A 22,704-nucleotide genomic window follows, 5' to 3' on the forward strand; every position below is an offset into this window, starting at 1 on the left:
AGAAGACCCGGCTCAGCCCCCCCAAAAATTTGTATGAATATGGTTTCCTCATTTTGCAATGATGAAAAAAATTTTTTAACCAAAAGTTGTCCTAATTATGAATTAGTTAATGGAAACAATCTGCTCTCAAAATTTTAGTTCTTTTAAAAACTCTGGATGGTCTTTGGTTTTCTTGTTCAATGACAATACATTTATCTAATTTCTTCCCTGCCATTCAATCCCCAATTGCACCCTCCCTCGGTGCCAATCCCTACTGCCAGAAGGCATGACGGTTTCTTTCACAGTGGGGAGGGGTCTTTTTTGTTTGCCTGGCAAAAACTGAGTGTCTACTTTTGTTCACTGCGACCGGGGGGGGGGGGGGCAGCATGCCACTGACACGAAAAGAAGCCCAAAGATGCATGGTGGGGGAGGGGGGGTTGAAAATTGGAAAGCAATGATATTGAAACCAAAGTAAAAAAAATTACACTCTATGAAGAATAGGTGCCAGAACCTAGAGGTTGAGGCCATTTGAGCACCCCCCCCCCTCCACAATAGATTTTGTAAAGGGACTGAGCCTTTCTCCTAGTAATTACTGAAAAAACCATTGCAATGCATCCTCCCTCTCCTTCGTACACACGAGTCCTGTATATACGGGAGGACCAATAACTTTTAGCCCCCCCCCCCCCCCAATGTTTTCTTGAAAATATTGGGAAAAAACAGTACATTGTAAATGTCCATTCATAACAAATCTTGAGGGCTGATGCCGAAACATTTTTCGAGCCTCTTTACAACAAAATTTGACTGGGGTGGGGGGTAGAACATAGAATCAAATAAACAAGTGAATTATAATATTGATTTAAAAAAGGAAATAAAAAATAAATGATAATTTTTCAAAGGTTCAGGAGCCTCTCAACCAGAACCAACTATGGTCTAACCATTTTTATGAACCACAAGCTGTTGTTACCCACACCTTTGCTCGCGTGAATTTTGTGATCTCAAAATCACTTGTCGATGATTCCCCCATGTCACATTTGAACCCCTTATGACCCCCTTGGAAGATGAATTTTCCGAAATCCTGTCTTAGTGGGTATCTACTTTATAAAATATATTATTGACTAAATTTCATATTTATGGCTTCAGCGATTTTAGTTCAATGATGACTGCTCCATATAACCTTTGAACCCCCTCTTTGAGAGGGTTGAATTTTGGCTTGACTGATTTCTCCATACGATCCTCCCCCCCCCCCCCATTGAACCCTCCTTATGACCCCCCTAGTGGTTGAATTTCGAGAAACCCCTTCATAGTTAGTCTTTACGTCATGAAACAAAACTTCTGACCAAATTTTATAATGATAGCTTCAGCGGTTTTGTCTTGGTGTGAAGAGGATACCAAAAACAGAAGGGCAATAAAAAATTTTCAGAGGAGCAGTAGCACTAAAAAGGTTAGAGAGATATTGATTACAAACACGCTTTTTTTTTTGTTCTACAATCTGTCCCTTTGTGCAACACCCCTGTTAGATGTTATCTATAAATGTGTTCTCAAGACTGATTTTTTTTTTCAGTCGTGTCAGTGTTTCTACTCTCAACTTTTTTTCTTTTTTTGACGCAGAATACATCTTAGATTTTGAAACGGTTACCATGCTGAATTTGTTAAATTAATAAAAACTAATTTAAAAACTATAAATGATACAGGAATTAATAATATCTTATTTGAAAAACCATTAAACAAAGCATCAGATAAACACTTATTGACCTTGAGATGATGACCTCAGCTGCTGCAATAGGGCTGACAACTTGAGGCATTAAAATTGAGGTTCAGCATGGCTAAAAATTTGAGTAACTCTGTATGCAGATGTGATATCATACTTTGTGCGAGTTGTCATTGGATTTAGTCTGGTGGTGGATAAGAAAATAAAATTCTTATTTCATTCGCAAAAATTTTAATTTAATGTTGTATTGTCTAATCCAGAATTAATTTACAATGCTGTGCATCCAATGTGCATGTGGAGGAACACTCAGGTCACCCAATCACTTATTTTTCCAGACTTGCACTGATAAAGATATTGGCAATGCTAACTAACCTCCGAAACAGCTATTGCAAATACATAGAGGAATTTATTTAAATATAAGAATGATAAATGCCTGTGGCACAAAAAAGATAAAAAAATACAATTACTTAAAATTAATAAAAAATATACCCACTTAAAGGAAATGATTATATACCTAAATGGTATGGGTGCACCAATCACACAGGTATACCTGAATGCATGTAGCTGCTTTTAAAGTTTACTTCCAACAACAAAAAATATTTCGTTCAAAACCATTTAGAAAATATTATTTCTGAAATTGCTCAAGCTAAAACCTATAAAAACTCTCTATCATTATTACCTCTATGCATTCTCTTTCTGCCTTTATGATGAGGTACAAGAACAGGATCTTCTTTGAAACAAGGAACAACCATGGGCTCAATACGGAAAGCCTAACAAATAAAAAATTATGATGAAATAAATGATTAAATTAGAACTGTGGCCCAATTTATATAATATAGTGGTTGAAATGATGACACAAAGTTGTTGTTTTCAACTGTGCCTCACAAGTCAGAGACCTGTGCTATATTTGTCTTTTTTTGGCTTTGTTTTCCTTGCTTCTGAAGAAGGAACTTCATATAATTTTGAAACATGCATGGCTATCATTTACACCACATTGTAGATATATATATATATATATATATTTCTTTCACTTCTATTTGAGTGGTTCTCAACATGTGTGCTGCCAATTTTTGTCAGGGGTGTGGAGAAAAGATGGTGTTATTGATGTGTGCCTGTCAGCGATTCTTTGTTAGACTGCTTTGGGGAGCTGCAGATAAAAGTTAATTAGGAAAAGGGAGCCACGGGTGAAAAAAACTTGAGAACCACTGTTACATTTATTCCTTCATCCAAAAGGTAATCTCTTTCCAATTATGACAGAATAAGCTAAGATTATCATTAAATTGTGGGTACCAGCAACATTGAAGATAAGAATTGGCTTTTTTTTCTTTTTAATCTGACATGCTCATGAACATAATATTAAGTATAGAAGATTGAAAACTATCAAATGCATTATAATATTATAACAGAGGGACTATAAAATATGCTGAACCATTTTTGACCTGAATTTTTTGGGAAAATTGAAAAAATTTTTTTTATCAAATTATTTAATCTTTAATACATTTTAAGTCTTAAAATGTCTTCATCTTCAATAAATTATATTTTCTAATTTAAAATTATTCAAGTTGAGTATTTGGCTCAAAAATGTCAAATGTTGCCAATTAGAATCATTTCAGAATCTCACCACTGGAATGAATTTTTTAGAAATATTTTTGATACATCTGTACATCAGAATATTTATATTTTGCACTGTGATTGCCCTGCCTTGAATCTACCGATGATTCTCAATCTCATTCCATTATTTATACGTTTGTGGCTACTCATTTTACCTGATAGCTTATCAAATTTGCAGAACTCTTGTGAGAAATACATTGAACGTCACCAGGGAGTACACTTATTATCTCCTCCGTGGTCACAGCTCCACCCACAAGCACGTATACACTTAGGTATTCAACACTGAATATTTTTGTAATTCTTCGGCAGTATTATTAGTACCTTTGGTTCAGTACTTTTTGTGAAAATTGACACAATGTGCAAATTCTCTCAATTTTGCATATGAGTGTAATATAGGAATTTTTCATGAAGTGTGGGAAACACCACTCCAGTGGTGTTTTAAAAAATTAAATTAAAATTTAAAAAAATTATGGTAATTAGAATTTTAAAATTATAGAATTTAAAAATTTACTATTTTTTAAACATTAAGAAAATTAAGAAAATTAGTCGTAAATTTTATGATGCATTACTAGTTGCGAGTAAATAATAGTCGACATTTTCATTTTCTTAATTAGATGTAAAATTGTAACAGGTTTAAAAAACTATAGATTCTGTAAGTAATATTAAAATACAATATATCATCGCAAAATTTGATTGGTAGTATCATGGCAATAGGAATCTTTCAATTACTAATGTTTAAATATTTATTTAAATAATAAATTGCATAATTAAAATTCAACATCAATCATTTGAAATTTTACTAATAATTTCATTTTCAAATCCAAAAACACCAATATTTTTATAATTACAATGAATTTAAAGAAAATTGATATTCTGCCAACGAATATTTGGTATTCAGTTATTCGGCCAAATCACAATTCGTCCTATCTCTAAAATTAATCTGATACAGTAAACCACTGCAATCTATCATACAAAAATGGAACTGAAATATGTAATGCTAACTTATATCATTCCCCATGAAGAATAGGCTGCGAAAGCAAAAAATATTTAGGAGGTCAGAAAGGGTTAACTAATCTCTATACCTTTATTTTTTTAAGAGAAAAAGTGGCAAAAGCTGGAGCCAGGTATTTTTATCAGGGAAGGGGTGATTCAAATAGGAAAGTTATCATAACCACATGATTTTACATTGTCACAATTATCATACAGTCCGATCACACACATTTGATCATACAGTCATTTTGATGTGAGAGCATTTTTCCTCTATAAATATTAATGTTATTTTATTGAATTGAACACTTTTTTTGGTCGATTCACAGCCTGGTTCCTTATCATTTTTAGAAAACACTTTTTTGAAAAATTGTTACTGTTTACCTCAACATGGTAGTCATAACATTCGCCATTGTTGTTCCCACACTTCGTGAAAAATTCCTATATTACACTCATATGCAAAATTGAGAGAATTTGCACATTGTGTCTATTTTCACAAAAAGTACTGAACCAAAGGTACTAATAATACTGCCGAAGAATTACAAAAATATTCAGTGTTGAATACCTAAGTGTATACGTGCTTGTGGGTGGAGCTGTGACCACGGAGGAGATAATAAGTGTACTCCCTGGTGACGTTCAATGTATTTCTCACAAGAGTTCTGCAAATTTGATAAGCTATCAGGTAAAATGAGTAGCCACAAACGTATAAATAATGGAATGAGATTGAGAATCATCGGTAGATTCAAGGCAGGGCAATCACAAGTGCAGGTGGCTACAGAGCTCGATGTAATGCCTAGTGTCATCTACAATTTGTGGAAATAGTTTAAGGACACTGGATCCATATTGAAAAGATCTGGACAAGATCGTCGAAGAGCCACGACAACCAATGAGGATCATTATTTGGCACTTTCAGTGCAGCGCCACAGGACTGCTACAGCATCGCAGCTCTCACGTGAGCCACATGGAACTTGAGTTTCATGGTTTAGTGTTACCTGAAGGCTTTATGAGAGAGAGGGCTTTACGTCAGAAAACCAGCTCACTGCAGCACACAAGACTGAGCGTTTAGCATGGTGTAGGTAACGTCATCTTCGGACCAGACTTAAGTGGAGCACTGTGCTCTTCACAGATAAGTCAAGATTCAGCCTGGACACTGCTTCTCAATGTACCCTCATCTGGAGAGAGCTTGGGACCCGATACCATCCCTCCCACATCAGGGAAATGGACCACTATGGTGATGGAGGTGTCATGGTCTGGATTGGCATCATGTTAGATGGCCGCACACACCCCTCCATGTGTTTGACAGAGGGTCCATGACTGCTAGGAGGTATAGAGAGAAGATCTTAGAGCCCTACGTTTGACTTTTCAGTGGCACAGTTGGCCCTCGGTTCCTGTTCATGGACGACAACACTCGTCCACATCAGGCTCACCTGGTTAACGATTACCTGGAAAGCAAGAGTATTCAGCGTATGGATTGGCCAGCCAAATCTCCTGACCTGAACCCTATAGAATATGTTGGGGACACTCTTGGGAGGGCAATTGCATCTCACGATCCCCCTCCAAGAACCATCCTGGAGCTGAAAACTGCATAGCTGCAGGAGTGGGGTCAATTGCCTTAGGGACTCCTCAACTGCCCGTATCCAGTATGTCATTGTGCTGCACAACCTGCCTGACTGTGAGAGGGGACCATATCCCCACATTAGACTCATTTTCGGTTCGATCTCGCAACAGGGATTTTGGACATTCTTGCAATGATGAGCTTTACTGACAATTATGTGTACTATGACTTTTGTATAGTATATCTCTTTCTCTGTTATAAGTGTAAGTGTGTATTTGTACCAAATTTCATTAAAATCTGTCCATTAGTTTTTCAGAAATTTGACATAATGTGCATATTCTCTTAATTTTGCACATGAGTGTAATTTTCTATTATTATGCTAAATATATATATATTTATTTAGCATAATAATAGCATTAAAAAAAATATATTTTTTTATTTTATTTATTAACACTTTTATTTTTGAATTCTCTTATTAATTGTTTAGTTAATTGTTTTCAATCACCCCCACTTTTGTCATAGCACATCTTTAGGTTTGTCACACTGACATCTGTGTATGCACGCTTAGAGATGATACTACTGTAGTCATTTTATCAAATTTTGACTTTAATAGCTTCAATTTTCTTGCAACTACTGCATATATTTCACACTGTTAGCAATGTGCACTAAAGAGAAACAAAGCACAGTGATCCAATTTCCCTAGTTGGTAGATGTGTGCCAGGAGCTGAAATTCACAGGAGGTTTACAACACAATAATGCATATGCGTGGATGGGGAAGTTTTAAAAAAGCTGAACACTAGTGTGATGAATTAATGGGAAAACAATTTTTCAAATAGATCTCATTTGGCTAACATTTTACAAATCTGGAGATAAATTTGACAATATGGAGGGCAAGATTATTAGGTAATAAAGAGGTTATAACATTACACTTCACGAAGAGAAAAAGGACCAATAGTGGAAGAAGATGATTGAACTTAGCCTTTAACGGGATTGAATATTTCAGTTTATTTTCAAAAAGCCTGAAACCCTCTGCTGGGGAAGATTTTAATTTCATTGGTTGTTTGGCGCATAACTGACTTCCAAAAATGACATGTCACAAAAATTCAAACATATTACCTACAGAGGGACATAGACTTGGTTGAAGGGGTGCACAGAAAAGCTACGCGTGTTCTTACTGGCACACAGAGAAACTTCCTTTTTTGAATATGTTTACATTAGGTTAACGCAGGTGTCGGGGAGATATGATCAAAGTGTTCAAAATTTTCAACGGGATGGATAGGATGGACCATGAATTATTAGTACACCGTCAATCGACTGTTTCTACAAGGAGACATCAGTATTGATTGGTAAGGGACAATGTGAGGTTATGGTGTCGCAGGGAATTTTTCTCTAATAGGGTTGTTAATAAACACTTGCAGAGGTAAAAATTTATTTCCATTGGGTATTTGGTGTGTGATTGACCACTACAAAACTGACATGACACAAAACTTCAAAACGTTATAACTCACGAAATATTCAACCAATCCTAAAACAGAAAGCACTTTTCTGCATTAGTTTTTCACAAGGAATAATGTGTAATTATTGTCTGTCGATAGTATCCACCCTATAACCATAATCCACCATAAGTCAGTGGCCACTTTGGAGTTCAGAGATTTTTCTAATTTCTAGAATAATACTTAATGAATTGTTCTAAAATTTTGGTTATGTATACCCTATGTGTGTACTCACAATTTCCAGTGAAAGTTTAGTCATCACAAGTGCATTTAGAGGACTAACGAAAAATTTAATAAAAAAGGTTTTTGATCAACTCTGTATCGAAAAAAGCTGCAAATGAGTTGTAGTTTTAACAAAATATTTTATTCTCAGCCACCTCGTTGGGCATTTTGCCTGTTGTGGCATTGTATTTGTATTTGCTATTTTCAATGTTTGCATGGATTTTCATAAAAAAAATTGCTCATATTTTTACTAAAATATGAATGTTTCTTCTAAAAAATTTAATTTTCATCACGTGTTTTCACTTTTAACAAGTAGAGTTTTTATCCAAATGTCATGGAACTTACAGAAAACTTGACAAAGTAAAACTTACACATTATACAGAAATTTTAAATAAAACCATTCAACATTTCATGAGATATAGGCATTTGAAGGAAATGATTTTTAAGTATGCATGTGCGAGAGACAATTTTATTTTTTATCATTTGATTGCCAACTATATGGAGCAACTTTTGTCATTTGATCATTTTTGTCACACCACAGTCATTTTCTGCACATGAAGGCTAAGACTGGGACCTAAAATTTATTTTCAATTCTGAACGGCAGGCTTGTTTTTTTATACTCATCAAGAGGTTGGCGACACCTCTAAACATCCTTTGGTACTTTAGGCGAGTATCTTATTGACCTGGGTTATCGCGCCCCAGCAACTTTTGTGAAAATTACAGTTGAAAACCATGAAAAATCAGAAATATATAGGTGATAGAGCAAGCTGTATTCAAGTTACTTCCTGAAAGTATCTGGATGGTGAGGGATTCCACAAATTGATATTTCCATTATTTTCTGCCATCTGATTATTTCTTCAATGTTTTTCATTATGACATCATACACATGTTATCATCAAGAACTTCTCTTATATATATAGCATCAGACAAACATCTTCCCTCATTCGTATAAGGCAGTGGACTTATTCTCGAAATAATCAAATGACAAGAAAACAACTGAAAAGGCAATTTGTGGGAAATCCCTCATAATCCAGCTACTTTCAGGAAGTAACTTGAATACAGCTCACTATATGACCTGTATTGTTTTGTTTTTTCATGATATTCAACTGGTTTTTATAATTTTATAAAAGGTGCTCTATATAGTTGACAATCAAACTGTGTGAAATAAAATCAATATCTTTCGTGCATGCATACTTAAATTATTTCCTTTAAACACTCATATATATCTCATGAAATATGTAATAGTTTCATTACAAACTTCATTATAATATGTAATTTTTGTGGTCATCAACATTTCTGTAAGTTTCATGGAATTTGGTTAGAAACTCCACTTGTTATAAACAAAAAAACATGCTATAAAAATTAGAATTGTTAGAAAAACATTCATATCTTTGTAAAAATAAGTGAATTTTTTCATGAAAATCCAATAACTCAGTGATTAAGTTGCAAATAGAAACCATGTCTTGACTTTTTTTGAAGAAAAAATATTATACTGAAAAGGGTACATGGAATTAAAAAAATACTTACCACTGGATCATACTGTGAGAACATGAAAAAAAAAAAAAAAAACAGGATGTTAAAAAAAACATCAAAAGTTCACTATGGAATACAAAAACATTAATATGAAGTTACCTCATTCATTCATTTGAACTTAAAAAAATCTAACTATTGAGAATTTAGGGGAAAAAGTATTCGATAAACTTGTATTTCAAAAAACTGAGATTGTTGTCATCATCAAGACTGAATATAAGAATATTAATGTATTACAAAACACATACAGAAAAAAAAAAAAAAAAAATTTTCATTTCAACACATTACTGTCAGGAAACAGGGAAAAGCATTTCTCATTTGCTTCACATTGATGACAGGAGATGGAGAAAGGCATTTTTCATTTCTCAAGCACAGAAGACTGTAAATGCAGTTGGGAGCATTGTTCAACACCCCCCCCCCCCCCAGAGTAAAACATAACTGAAACGGTTGAATCTGACAATCAATTCAAAGCCCCTGACTGACTTCAGGTTTTTTTTCTTTGATGTTCTGACTTTTTAAGAAATTCTACTTCACATTCAACAAAAAAATTAAATTTTTACTCAAGAATAATTTTTTAATGTCATATCATAAAATTCTGAAAGAAAATTTTTAGGGTAAATTAAATGCACAATATTTAATTTTATTTCAATCTTGTTTTTTTTTAATTCTTGAATAAAAATTACGAGAAAATTATATGAAGCTGCAGCGTTTCTATGAAAACTTTTGTCATCTTCTTAGTGTGGCTTATACATCCCAGTGGCTCATTTAGTGGAAGTTATGGTAATTAAGTAAAATAACTAGGGGTATGATGGGGGATGTGATGCATATCCTATTTCAAAATATCTGTACACCAAAAATTTGCAGTAACCGAGGATCAATTTTTTTTGCAGCCTATATTCCATAATGTGTTAATTGACCATTGCTTTCATAAAATAACAACCTTTTCCAACGCTTATATATAAGCAACGTGTGCTAAAGAATGTTCATACAAGTCAGTCTCAGTGGCTGTCTCCACCTGTACTAGGGAGACACTCCAAAACCCTTTATTGATGCAATCTTGAAAGATATAATACACAAACACACACACATATATACATTTCCATAAATAGATATTGAAGGGGGTGTTTAATGCATCATTTCCAATCACTTCCACATCCGCATTCAACAAATAATGATTCTTTTTGTTTTATCATTACTTTAAATAATCAAAAAATGTGTGAAGAATAAATTTTGCCTATTCATCGCATTATTTAGATCATTTCTAACATTTTCTTCGTCAAAATGCAGCAAGAACTTTTTTACTACTAAAATTTTTACAAAAATTGCAATCATTTTTTTCTTGTATTTTTTTTTTTTATTACCAGAAGCGCGGGCCCGGTGTGGCCATACCTGTCGCACACCAATAAGGGTGGCCCTGATGAAAAACTGAAAAAATTCCATCTTGGAACAAAACCAAAAATTACTGTTGTACAATATTGAATGTGTTAGAAACCCAGGAGAATTAGAATAAAGTGATATCATGGGATACCCGGACAACAGCTCTGTCAGTCTTCTCCTTGAGGCTGTGAATATTAATTAATTGTAAATCAACAGTAAAGCAATATTTATACAGCTCTGGGAAGTGCTCATGACACAACTCTTGCAGAATATGCCTCTTGTTAATATGTAGTGTTACCCTGTGGAATCATCCTAACTCAGCCCTACAATGGTTTAGATCAAAACAGGGTGGTAAGCTTTATCTTTGGATAAAGTAATGGACTGTGGCCAAGGCCAAATTAGTTTCTCTTACAAAGGGTACTGAAAAGAGTGGCTTTTTTCTGCCAGGGTTCATTGAAATTTTTTCAATACATGAACAATGTAATTTATACAAACTTTACATAATCAATCTTCATTATTTAGGGTTGGTTTTTACACATATCACATAATGTATTAATCTGAGGATGACGTCCCTCTCCATTATCCATACAAAGGTTTTTAACAGCTATGGCTTGAATTGTGTCCGACTGTCCATGTACGGTCCTGTTCAGTGCATACGAGCTCCAAGGAAAGATTGAGATATTCGTTGCCTCTGTAGTCTAGTGGTCTAGAGCATTCACCCAGAAAGTGAAAGGACATGGATTCGATTCCCCACAGGGGCAGTTGAATTTTCTCTTTGCAAAAAGTATATCTTCGCATCAGCCAGCTGTTAAAAACCTTTGTAATGTATTAACGCTATCCATGTCATTTATATATTTTATGAAATTAAATTTATTTCGCAAGCCAAATGCAAATATTATTCACTCAAAAATTCAAATAATAATACAAATATTTTTCCTTAATTTGTGCTTCTAGAATCAAATTTTAAAAGCCATTGAGCATTAGTTGCTGGACAAAGGTCAGATAATCATAACTCAATGTCAGAACTCTTTGGAAAAACCTTTCTTTCTGATGCGAACTTTTCTGTTTAGATATTTCTGTAATTCTTAAACTGCTCCCCATCATATGCAGATGTTTCATTGCTTTCTGATAATTTGTGATACAGGGGAAAAATTTTCTTTCACATACAGAAAGGTATATTACCAACTATTTGCGTAGCCAAAGGGTAATCTTTCCATTTATGACTTTGCCAAATGTGCAATTTAATTCTTACTTGACAATACAAGAAATTTATCCTCCTCCATCTCACATGGACAACTAATGTTGTTCAAGTAGAGTACTTTGTGAAAGACCCACAACTTTTATTTCTGCATTTAACTAATTCAAATTTTACTTTCTTTATAAACCTTTGCTCATTGAAGAAATGTGTTTCCCTAATTAAAAGAACTTGATCAAGAATAATATTGGCTTCTCTATCACTCAATGCTTTAACTGCTAATCTTGCACAAGAGGCTGTAAGCAGTTCAATATATCTCTAACATCTTATAACAATATTCTTTCCATAAATGATCAAGTTCAGATCCCATGTGATGGCACTTATCACTTTGTATCTGGGAAAATTTTAGTCACATGGAGTTACTCAGAACTTGATTATTTATTTGCAAAGACTTCCTGCAAAAAAATGTCATTTTTTATGTAAAGCAGTGTATGTGTACTTTGAAAAGAATTATATCAGCAATCAGAAATTCAAGTTTCACAGAGTTACTTATAGATGTAAACTCCAAAACATTTAATATATAGTCACAATTTAATTTACTCCATTTTAAATAAACTTTGGTGTCTTAATCAAGCATTTTAAGACTTAAAAACTCACTGGATGGAAAATGTGGAAAAAAGAAGGGCATGTAGGAAGTTGAAACTCTTTATTTATTGATGTGAAACCTCGTACAACAAGAAACATAGCTATAGGTGAGCCAAGAGCAAAGAAACATGCAGGGTTGAAATTCAATCTGAAAACAAATAATCATGGAAAAATGATTTTTTTTTTTTAAATCACTTCATTTCATTTCAAAAGAAAAAAAGCAAAAAGAAATATTTTACACATGAATTTATGAAATTTAATTCATATAAAATTTATTTATCTCAGTTATCTTATATATTTGTTCATCTAAATAAAGTATATAGTGATCACATTAAAAGGATATTAGTACTAGCAATGAGTGAATTTCATTAGAAGAGATTAATGTTAGATTGTCCCATACAAAATACATCCATTTTTAATCACTTGTAAATCCAATGCCAGTTTGTGTTTTAGAGCTGTTTTTTTTTTTTTTTTTTGCATCATTTTAGCAAAGTATGAAGTATGTATGTAGTTTTTGTAAAGTATGAAACACAAAGAAAACAATATAATTTTTATTTCTGACTTTAAGCAACAAATTTTTAGCTCTTATGGACCATACCTCAAACTTGAAAATATTGGGCGGGCAGGCAGTGTAACATGAAGGAATGGATGTCAAAGATCAGGGATGGACATTTAGATAACAATGAGGATGGAGGTGTTGCAAGAGAAAATGAGAAAAAAAAGACTTATCAAAATTCGAACATTATATTATGAAGAATGAAGAATCTGGAGCATCAGAGCTATTTCAAATCGGTTGAATATACCAAAGTCAGCAGCACAGCAATATATACAGGACAAATTGCAAATGTTCAAAAAACATGTGGAAAGTGAATTCCTCCTTCCAACTATTCTGGTATAAGCAGAACCTTGAATTTTAGTATGGTAATTGAGGCATACTGTGAATGACAGACCAGACTGGAGAACCATGATCTATATAGTCACCAGGAGTCGGAGTAGACTCGATGTATGGCTCCTAACAACAACAATTGAATTTACAGCATTTTAAGGAGGATAAAACATTGTTAATTCAAACCTTTTCACTCCCACTTCCCAGCATTTCAGTCACTATGGCTTGTTGCATGACAAATACTAATCTCGTGTTTTGTTACTGATAAATGAGTTTTGATTGCTACTCTCAAAGTTATTGTTTTAGTGTTGACTTATCTGAATTCCTTATTTCTTGATAGATCTTATAATTTGATTTGACTTCAATTAATTTAAAACAGTGATTAACTTGCTTTTCAACTTCAACATAATAATTAACAAAAATATTTGAAAAATTAAAATGCAAATTTCAAGTGAACAAGCTAGTATGTAATAAGATGAATAGTTGATTACTTGGGAAATGAGATTGTTGAAAGGGTAGATGGAACAGCAGTTCCTGGATACTCTGCTCCCAAAGTATGTAATTTAGCACTCCATGATGTTAGTGAGGCTGAATCATCTTTTGACTAGAATAAATAGAGATTGAAAGTTTTTAAAAAAGTATTTCGCTCCAATGCATTGTAGGCAGGAGACTACCTGCAAAAAATTAAAAAAAAATAATAATGGATTAAAAATATTTTTTTGATTAATTAAAATATTTACATTTTTCGTGAAAAAAATCAGAATTATAGAGTGCTGTCAAAGTTTAGGTAAAATTGCAATCACAATACAATAAACTTGATTTAAATCCAATATAGCATTGCCATAGCTGGAAAATTTCTATAAGAGGGAGACAGTAGAGAAATCCATTATTTCAGCAGAGTGTTCTATGTTTCAGTTGATAAATCTTCTATGATTTGCAGTTGTTTTTATACTGCCACATATATTTTTTACCTGCCTCAAAACTGGGCTGGAAGAGATCTGGGCAATGGGATAAGTCCAGTGGTAAAGTTCTGGCATTTATTCATTCATTCATTTGGTTCTATTTTTATAGGGCTTAATTTCATGTCATATGGTTTGAATGAAGAAAATGTTTCATGCCATAGTTACTTTTACGTTCAGCTACAGAGGAATACTGCTATTTCTGGAAAGTTTAGAATTCATGATGCCCAAGATTCTCCATTGGATTCAACATCAAAGAAAAGTGCAAGTGACCTAATATACCAGGTGATCCAAAAAAGTCAGGAAAAACTTTCCAATTCTATAATTTGTGAATCAATGAAGCTAAAATGATTCTGTTTGAACAGAAAGAGAGGCTATGAAGAAAGATTGTCAAAAAATGTAAAATAATGTAAGATTAGTTTGTTTTTTGACTAGAATATGCCGCTGCAACTGGTCTAGCTAGCATTATATAGGATAGTATGTCAGATTAACTCTCAGCTTACAATTGTTCAATGTGCCATCAGTCATTCAGCAATGCAGATGTTAGACAAGAAACAATGCTGTTTGCAGCATTAAGCAACATTTCGTTTGGTATGGAATACGCATGTTGCCGGATGGCATCTTTCAATATTGCCAATGATGCTGGTTGATCATGGTAGACCTTTGACTTCAAATGTCATAAGGTGTCAGATTGGGAGATCTGGGTGACCATTACATGTATTATTACAATGTAAATTATACAGAACTGTATGGGAGAGTTTCCCGATATGATGCTGATGCAATTTCATTTTTATTTGTCATTTATCACTATTTTAATATCGTACAGTGACGATGCTGTAATCTTCTTTCTTTACAAAAATGGATAATTTCCATTACATAAAAAAAACATTTCCATACAAAAAAAGATTTCTCACTGTATCATGAATGTGATATGATTTTTCTTTCTTGCATGGACATAGGATTACAGTTAAGATTAAGTAGTGTATCTATGTATTTCTTATGTCAATCAATATTAAATATAATTACTATAGTAGGAACTGTGGCCGTGACTCGCCATGCTCGTGGTTGGGGGATGACCCAAATACTGGATAATAGCCCGTAAAAACTTTAGTAAACACAGAAACACTGATTTAATGCTACATATTGAAACATTGTGCAAACTGATATGTCTGATCGCAATGCCATGATACAACTAGAACTTTGCCATCTAGCACTCATGCTTTTCTTCCATATTATTCTTTGAGAACAGAATGCATAATGTGTTCTAAAACCTTAGCAAAATTATTGTATTTTGTATCATTGAGATTTCCCTTTATAAAAATCCACACTACCATAATTTCACACAACTATAGTCCAAAATAATACCATTTTCTACATTAATCATCATAACTTCTGCAGTAGTGTACTTACAGGGGGGCTAAGTGGTCTATAGCCCAGGGCAGCAAATTCGGAGGGGTAGCAAAATTTTGGAGCATAGAAAGAGGGGACATTTTTTTTAAATTCATGTTTCATAAACGTGTGGAAGTGCCATGTTTCATAAACGTGTGGAAGTGCCATGTTTCATAAACGTGTGGAAGTGCCATGTTTCATAAACGTGTGGAAGTGCCATGTGTCATTTCTATCAATAATATCTAATTATTAAACTATATTGTTTATTTTTTGTGTTTTTTCCACACAGACTGCTGTTGAAGTAAAAACTGCGATTGTGTAACCTTCCTATTTGCAGTGTTATTCACCGTGCTTCCCAGCTGACCACAAAGAAAATTTCAATAGCTCAATTTCGGCTCTCTTTGAAAGTAAAAAGACAGAACATTCTACATGCAGGTTTTCTGAATACGAGGAGAAAAAAAATATCTTCTAATTTTAACAACGCCTGCTGTATGAGAAAGAATCTTCTGCAACAAAGATGCTTTTATTGACGCCAGTCTGGGCTTTGGTGAGAGTCTTTGGGCTATGGTTGACCATCTGGAGGGAATAGAAACAGTGTTAAGTGGATATAAATCGAATGGATGAATATGATTACAATATGATTTTTTTAAACTTGTTTGGGAACTGAAATGGAATGAAGATGGTCAATCCAGAACAACATCCATTGCAGTAAGGATGGTACAGAATGGTAGGCGGGATTCCGTTTTACTGGGCATTACAAACTACATTCAGTTATAAATGCAGGATTACAATCAAAATGCAAAAAAAAGCTCCTCTTCATTTTACACTTTCCTGACGAAAAGAAAGTATGTAAATATCTCAAATATAGCTACTCATTTCTGATAAGTTCATACATTTTTTATTTTGTGAGAGTATTATTCTTTAATGATAATTTATGAACAATTCACCACAATTCAATCTTATGTAATTTGGAATCCTCTGTAATACTTGTATTCAATAAGGTGTGTATACATATATATAATGCATATTTTTTTATGTGATACATCGATAAATCAAAAAAAGTTTGAGTAGTGCTCATTTAAGAAATTAAAGTTAAAAAAGGAATATTTATTGTAATTTAGGTTTTATAATAAATAGCAATTAAAATAATAAATTACACAGATAATACAATTTAATTAAAAATGAAATAAAATCACACACAGCAGAACCTCTGTTGCCATCTAGCAACAGTCACCTGTCACCAATTCACAGATAACCCTAACACAGTATTTTAATTGTTATGCTATATTAATCCCTTTATTTCATGGAACGAGCATCGCATTGTCTACGTTTTGAAAACATGATTTTAAACTTGTGGTGCTTACACTGAGCAGGGCCGGATTAAGACATTTGGAGGAGTTAAAACTTGAATGGTTTTGGTGCCCCTCCTTCAGGTCCCTACAATTATATTTTAATCGATATTGAATTTATAAAAACAAATGAAATTTTATAGTTTCATAAGTAACTAATCTAGGGCAGAATTATGGGGTGAATATTTCTAATCACGGACATTGAAGGTCTCCCCTTCCTGCCAATGCTTTTCTTTTCTTACTTGCAAAGTCTTTGATAATATCCAAAGATGATGTTTTTTCTGCTAATACTACGAAAGTTTTGACAGCCCTTCCTCTCATTTGCTGGATGAGCGTCCTAGACCACAAAGCCAACGAATCCTCTTTCCTTAGAGCTTATGTGTGCTGAATGGGGACATACATGGACAGCCAGACCTAACTGAGGGCAAAACTCACAATTTCTGACACTGCCACCAGATGGCAACTTGATGGCACCAGATGGCACTTTCTGCTATTACTATGAAGGTTTTGACCGTTGTCCATGTCAGGTCTGGCTGTCCATGTACGGCCCTGTTCACCGCAGACGAGCTGTGAGGAAAAAGGATTTGTTGTCTTTGTAGTCTAGGGAGCTCGCCCGGCAAATAAGAGGATGTGGGTTCAATTCCCAGCAAGGGCAGTTGAATTTTCTTTCCTGAATTCATCTTCGCATCTGCCAGCTGTCAAAACCTTTGTAGTCTTTGATAATATCTCCGGGGTTTTTTTCGGAATATCTCTGGAAGTTTTTGGAGGTTTTTCATATTTTCCAAAAAGACAGACTAGGATTCAAAATTTTGTTAGAGATATTTTAGCTATTGACTGCTTGTTTGAATTTCTTGAACTGGCTTCAAAAACAACCACTGAATTTCAGCATGACCGATATTACTCAGAGGTACCTTTAGTGTGATAAAAGATCTTTTACAAAACTTGAAAAACAACCAATTGACCAACACACTGATTGGTTGCAATTTTAAAGTTTTAAAAACTTTTCTAAAACTTTTATAATGTGATGCCGGCCTCTAAGGCTTCTTTACACCTATATTCTAGGGGCTCTAGATCAAACCAAAAAAGGGTAGCTCTAGACTATGTAGTTTATGTGATGCACAGAGTGCCGAATCAGGGTGAAAAAAAATTACAAAAATTGCAGAAATATAAAAAAAAAGTTCTAGGCAAAATTTAAAACTGAGCATACCGGACTGAATTATTTGCAGAGAAAACCATAATTTTTTATGCATTTCATCAGGCTGAGAACACAGCAGTGAGTTTTCAGGGTTATTTTACTGGTGCGAGTTATATACCAGAGGGGCACTGAAACTGTCTTGCACGAGTAACAATAACTAACAAAAAGATAGCTCTTGAATTCATCATCGCCCATTCATTGCATCACCCCTGAAACCAAGCAGTTTTTTGATCCCGCCCTCCCCCAACTCACAAAGATTTGCACATTTTAAAGTTCCCGTCATCTATTACTCTTAATGTGTGCATCTCTTGGACACAGACAGAGGCAATTAAGCTCTCTCAACACAACCCTCATGACAATTAGATCTATTTACAATTCGTGACAGTTAGTATGCGAATTGGTAGGTAGGTATTTTTAGCTAGTTAGGAGTGGGGGGCTCAGAAAAATCAGTTTACCCAAGGGCCCCATGATGCTGTTAAGAAGGCACAAGCTTACTTCATGAAAATTGCATGAAAACTCATTCCCAAAACTCAGTATTAACGTGATCTCTAGCTTACAATATTATCAATTTTTTTGTATTTGTGCTATCCTTTTAATGAAGATCTTCAACTATACAGTCAATCGAAAGTTGTATGATTTTTTACAGTCTGCTTTACACTGGAGAAAAATTGTACATTAAAAAATTAAATATTTTTTTGTGGTGCCCCTTTTTTCCTGATGCACTAAGCACATGCTTATTTTGCTTAATGGTTGATCCGCCCTGACACTGAGAGAGACGTGATGTGTATGTTCATTTTTGTTTCAAAAAACATAATTTCCAAGAGATTGGCATACTGCATCACATATTCAACTCTCAATTAACCGAGTAGCATTTTTAAAATTGGGAAGCATTTGACAAGCAGTACTGAACATATAGCAAGTATTTCCAAAATTAAAAATAAGCATTTAATAAATTTTATATCAGAAATGTGCGGCGGATGCAGGATGTCATATATTGATGGGGTTTTTTTTTCCCGAGACAGCGACACATATTTTCATGTGGTAATTATTCCAAAAAATACTGAATGTACAAATACAAATACAACGCCACAACAGGCAAAATGCCCAACGAGGTGGCTGATAAAAAGATGCCCATAAAAATATGGATGTCATATGTTTCAAAAATACAGCAACCCAATTAAAAATGCAATTAACACAAATTACAAACAATATATACACATGATAAAATATTATACAATGCCCATAAAGAATACTTATGGTTGTCTGATTCTAAGAATGGATAGCTTCTCGATTTACCCCAACATGTTTATCGTATTTCTTTTTAAACGTGTCAATTGTGTTACAATTTACTACCTCCGGGGGTAAGCTATTCCATTTATTAACAACCCTATTGGAGAAAAATTCCCTGCGACACCATAACCTTGCATTGTCCCTCACCAATCGATACTGGTGTCCCCTTGTAAAAGCAGTCGATTGGCGGTGTACTAAAAGTTCATGGTCCATCCTATCCATCCCATTGAAAATTTTGAACACTTCGATCATATCTCCTCGACACCTGCGTTCATCCAATGTAAACATATTCAAAAAATGAAGTCTTTCTTCATAACTCAAGCCCTGTGTGCCAATAAGGACACGCGTAGCTCTTCTCTGCACCCCTTCAACCAAGTCTATGTCCCTCTGTAGGTATGGTCTCCAAAACCTTACAGCATACTCCAGTCCAGGACGAACTAAGCCTCGAAAAAGCGGAAGAATGACTTTAGGAGAACGCGAAGAGACCTTTTTGAAAATGAGACCAAGCATTCTATTCGCTTTTTTGACAACCGCTGAACAATGTTCAGAAAACTTAAGTCGCTCGTCAATGAGAATTCCCAAATCGGTGACTCTAGTTGCATCCGGGATAGTGACACCATTCAACTCGTAAGAGAACCGTGGGTTGTTCGAACCAAAATGAGCGACCATGCACTTATCTACGCTAAACGTCATGCTCCATTCATTTGCCCATGCTGCAATCTTGTTTAAGTTGGTCTGGAGCAACTCCCTATCGCTTTCATTTCCGATTACCCCCATTAGCTTCACATCATCTGCGAATTTGCTAGTAATTCCATCGATACCCTGATCGAGTTTGTCGATAAAAAGTGAAAAAAGTATGGGGCCAAGGACACTTCCCTGAGGAACTCCACTTGTGACGTCTGTCCAACCAGAGAATTCCCCGTTCACCATAACTCGTTGCGACCTATCTCTTAACCACGATTCTATCCAATTCAGCAAGTTGCCCCCTATTCCAATCTCGTGTAAACGCTTCAAGAGTTTGCCATGTTGGACCCGATCGAATGCCCTCTGGAAATCAAGGTAAACAACGTCGACATTTTTGCTCTTACCCAAAGCCTTAGTCAAGTAATCATAGAAGCAAAGGAGGTTAGTTACACATGACTTCCCCTTCCTGAACCCATGCTGATTATCCGACAATACATTATTCTCGTCTATCCACTTCACAAACTGCCTTTTGATGATAATTTCCAAAATTTTCGAGAGGGAGCTCGTCAAACTCACTGGACGATAATTAGACACCACTTCTCTACTACCCTTCTTAAATATCGGAACAACGTTAGCCAGTTTCCAATCTCTCGGGACGATACCCTCAGCAACACTACTCCTGTATATCTGTGCGACTGGCCCCAACAATTCATTAGCACCTTCCCTGAGAACCCTGGGATAGATATCATCTGGTCCTGGTGCTTTGCTTGCACATACATTTCTTAGAAGATTTAGGACCTCCACGTCTTCCACTTGAATATCGTTGAGCGTTTTATTACCCCATGCAACACCCGTATATCGAATATCATTATCTCCATTAAAAACCGACGCGAAAAAGTCATTGAAAGCACTACACATGCCTACATTGCTCTCTACTTTTGAGCCTCCTATCGAGAGGGGGCCAACTGTCCCCTTACATCCATTATTGACGTATCGAAAAAATGATTTTGGGTCAGAGCCAATGTTATCTGCCAACCTAGATTCAACTTGCTTTTTACTATCCCTTATCGCTTTCTTCAACAGTCTTCTTTTATCAGTAAACAATGATAGGTCACCTCGTCCACTTTTATACTCTCTGAATGCTCTTTTCTTTTCAAGATAAATGTTACGCTATCATTGCGCACGCTATCCGTGAACCATAGAGGGTGTGATGTACAAACACGCACCCCTACTGATTCCAACCGGTCTTTGAAAACTTCCGCTAACCTTCTTCGCAAAACATCAAAGTTAGTTCTCCGAAAACAAGGAACCAGTCTTTTGTTATCAACCTTACCCGAGGAAAAGTTACAGAGAAATCTGACGATACGATGATCACTGGAAGAAAACTCTTCCCCCACCGAAACATGTTCAACTAGATCCTCAGAACTAGTAAGAACTAAATCCAAAATAGCAGTACCCCTAGTGGCTTCTGATACATGCTGATACAAAAAATTTTCGAGCACCAACTTAAGAAAGTCTCTTTCATACTGATTTCCAGATGAAAGGTTCTCCCAATCAATACCCGGGTAATTGAAATCCCCTAGTATGAGAACCCTCTTTCGCTTACACATGTAGGAAATTTCATCATGCATTTTGGCAATGTAGTTTTGATCCCTATTCGGTGGATTGTAACAAACCCCAACAATAAGCTTATGACGTCTTTTGCTCTCAAGTTCAACCCATATGGTTTCAATATCACTTCTCTGCACGTTACACTCTCTAGCCTTCAAACATGATTTCACGTATATCAACACTCCACCCCCTTTCCTATCAGATCTATTTCTCAAAAAAGTATCGTATCCTGAATGTAGTTTAATATAGTTTAATACAGTACTTGGTACTGTATTAAACTATATGTACTGCAATAAAAAAGTATACGCAATGAAATGTAGAAACAAAAGACCATATTCATAAAATATATATTAGTTATTTTTAATTCTAATAAAAAAAATTAATTACCACTCAGTAAATTCCATATTAATTCATATTAAGAATCAATTTAATATAATAAATTTGATTATTCAGACCTGTAAAATTGAAATTTTCGAAAATTGTCAGGAAACTGATGAACATGCCAAGTTTGGGATACCATGAAGTTTTGTGATGCATTTTTGGTCACTGATTTTAAAGGTGACTCATTTTTGACTATCATGTAAAAATTTTTCACAAAAATTTATTTCGGTATAACAAGAGAAAATTTATAAAATATGTATTATTCTAACCTTTTAAATGCTAAATTAACTTTTCAAAGAAGTTTTTACATAAGCTTTGTATTATAATTTTTTATTATTATATTTTTTTATTATGTAGCTTTCAATATAAAAGTAGCATAGGGAAAAGGACAAAAATGGGAGGAACAAAAGCAGTTTAATTACTAAGAATTTCATTGTTTTTAAGTATTCAATGAGATATTTGAATTTGAAAATCACAGGAAAGTTGGAAAAAAAACAGCAAAAACTAATGGACAATGCTTCTTTCCCAACTTTTCTCCAATTTTTTAATTCAGATATCTCTGCGAATATTGCACTTGGAAACATGGAAATTTCTTCGGTGGCATCAGAAGAGACAGGGCAACAACTTTCTAACTGGCTGGCTTTTTGAGTCAGGATGT

At 34.5% G+C, this 22,704-nt stretch overlaps 1 protein-coding gene across 1 annotated transcript in view; it reads right to left on the bottom strand.

Annotated features, from left to right (window-relative positions):
- The window catches only part of PAPLA1 (Phosphatidic Acid Phospholipase A1), a 105,370-nt gene that overhangs the window by 19,025 nt on the left and 63,641 nt on the right, over window positions 1–22,704 (bottom strand). The window contains exons 11-14 of the mRNA XM_089232724.1: window positions 13,680–13,792; window positions 12,315–12,450; window positions 9,083–9,094; window positions 2,367–2,457 (exon numbers count right to left, since the gene is read on the bottom strand). Of these exons, the coding sequence (XP_089088850.1) occupies window positions 2,367–2,457; window positions 9,083–9,094; window positions 12,315–12,450; window positions 13,680–13,792 (352 nt within the window). The remainder of the gene's footprint in view (window positions 1–2,366; window positions 2,458–9,082; window positions 9,095–12,314; window positions 12,451–13,679; window positions 13,793–22,704) is intronic.

The sequence above is a fragment of the Pholcus phalangioides genome, unplaced genomic scaffold, assembly GCF_987345545.1.
Source record: "Pholcus phalangioides strain wild (caught in Gottingen) unplaced genomic scaffold, Ppha-v1.0 ptg000007l_1, whole genome shotgun sequence".
NCBI classification, from domain to species: domain Eukaryota; kingdom Metazoa; phylum Arthropoda; class Arachnida; order Araneae; family Pholcidae; genus Pholcus; species Pholcus phalangioides.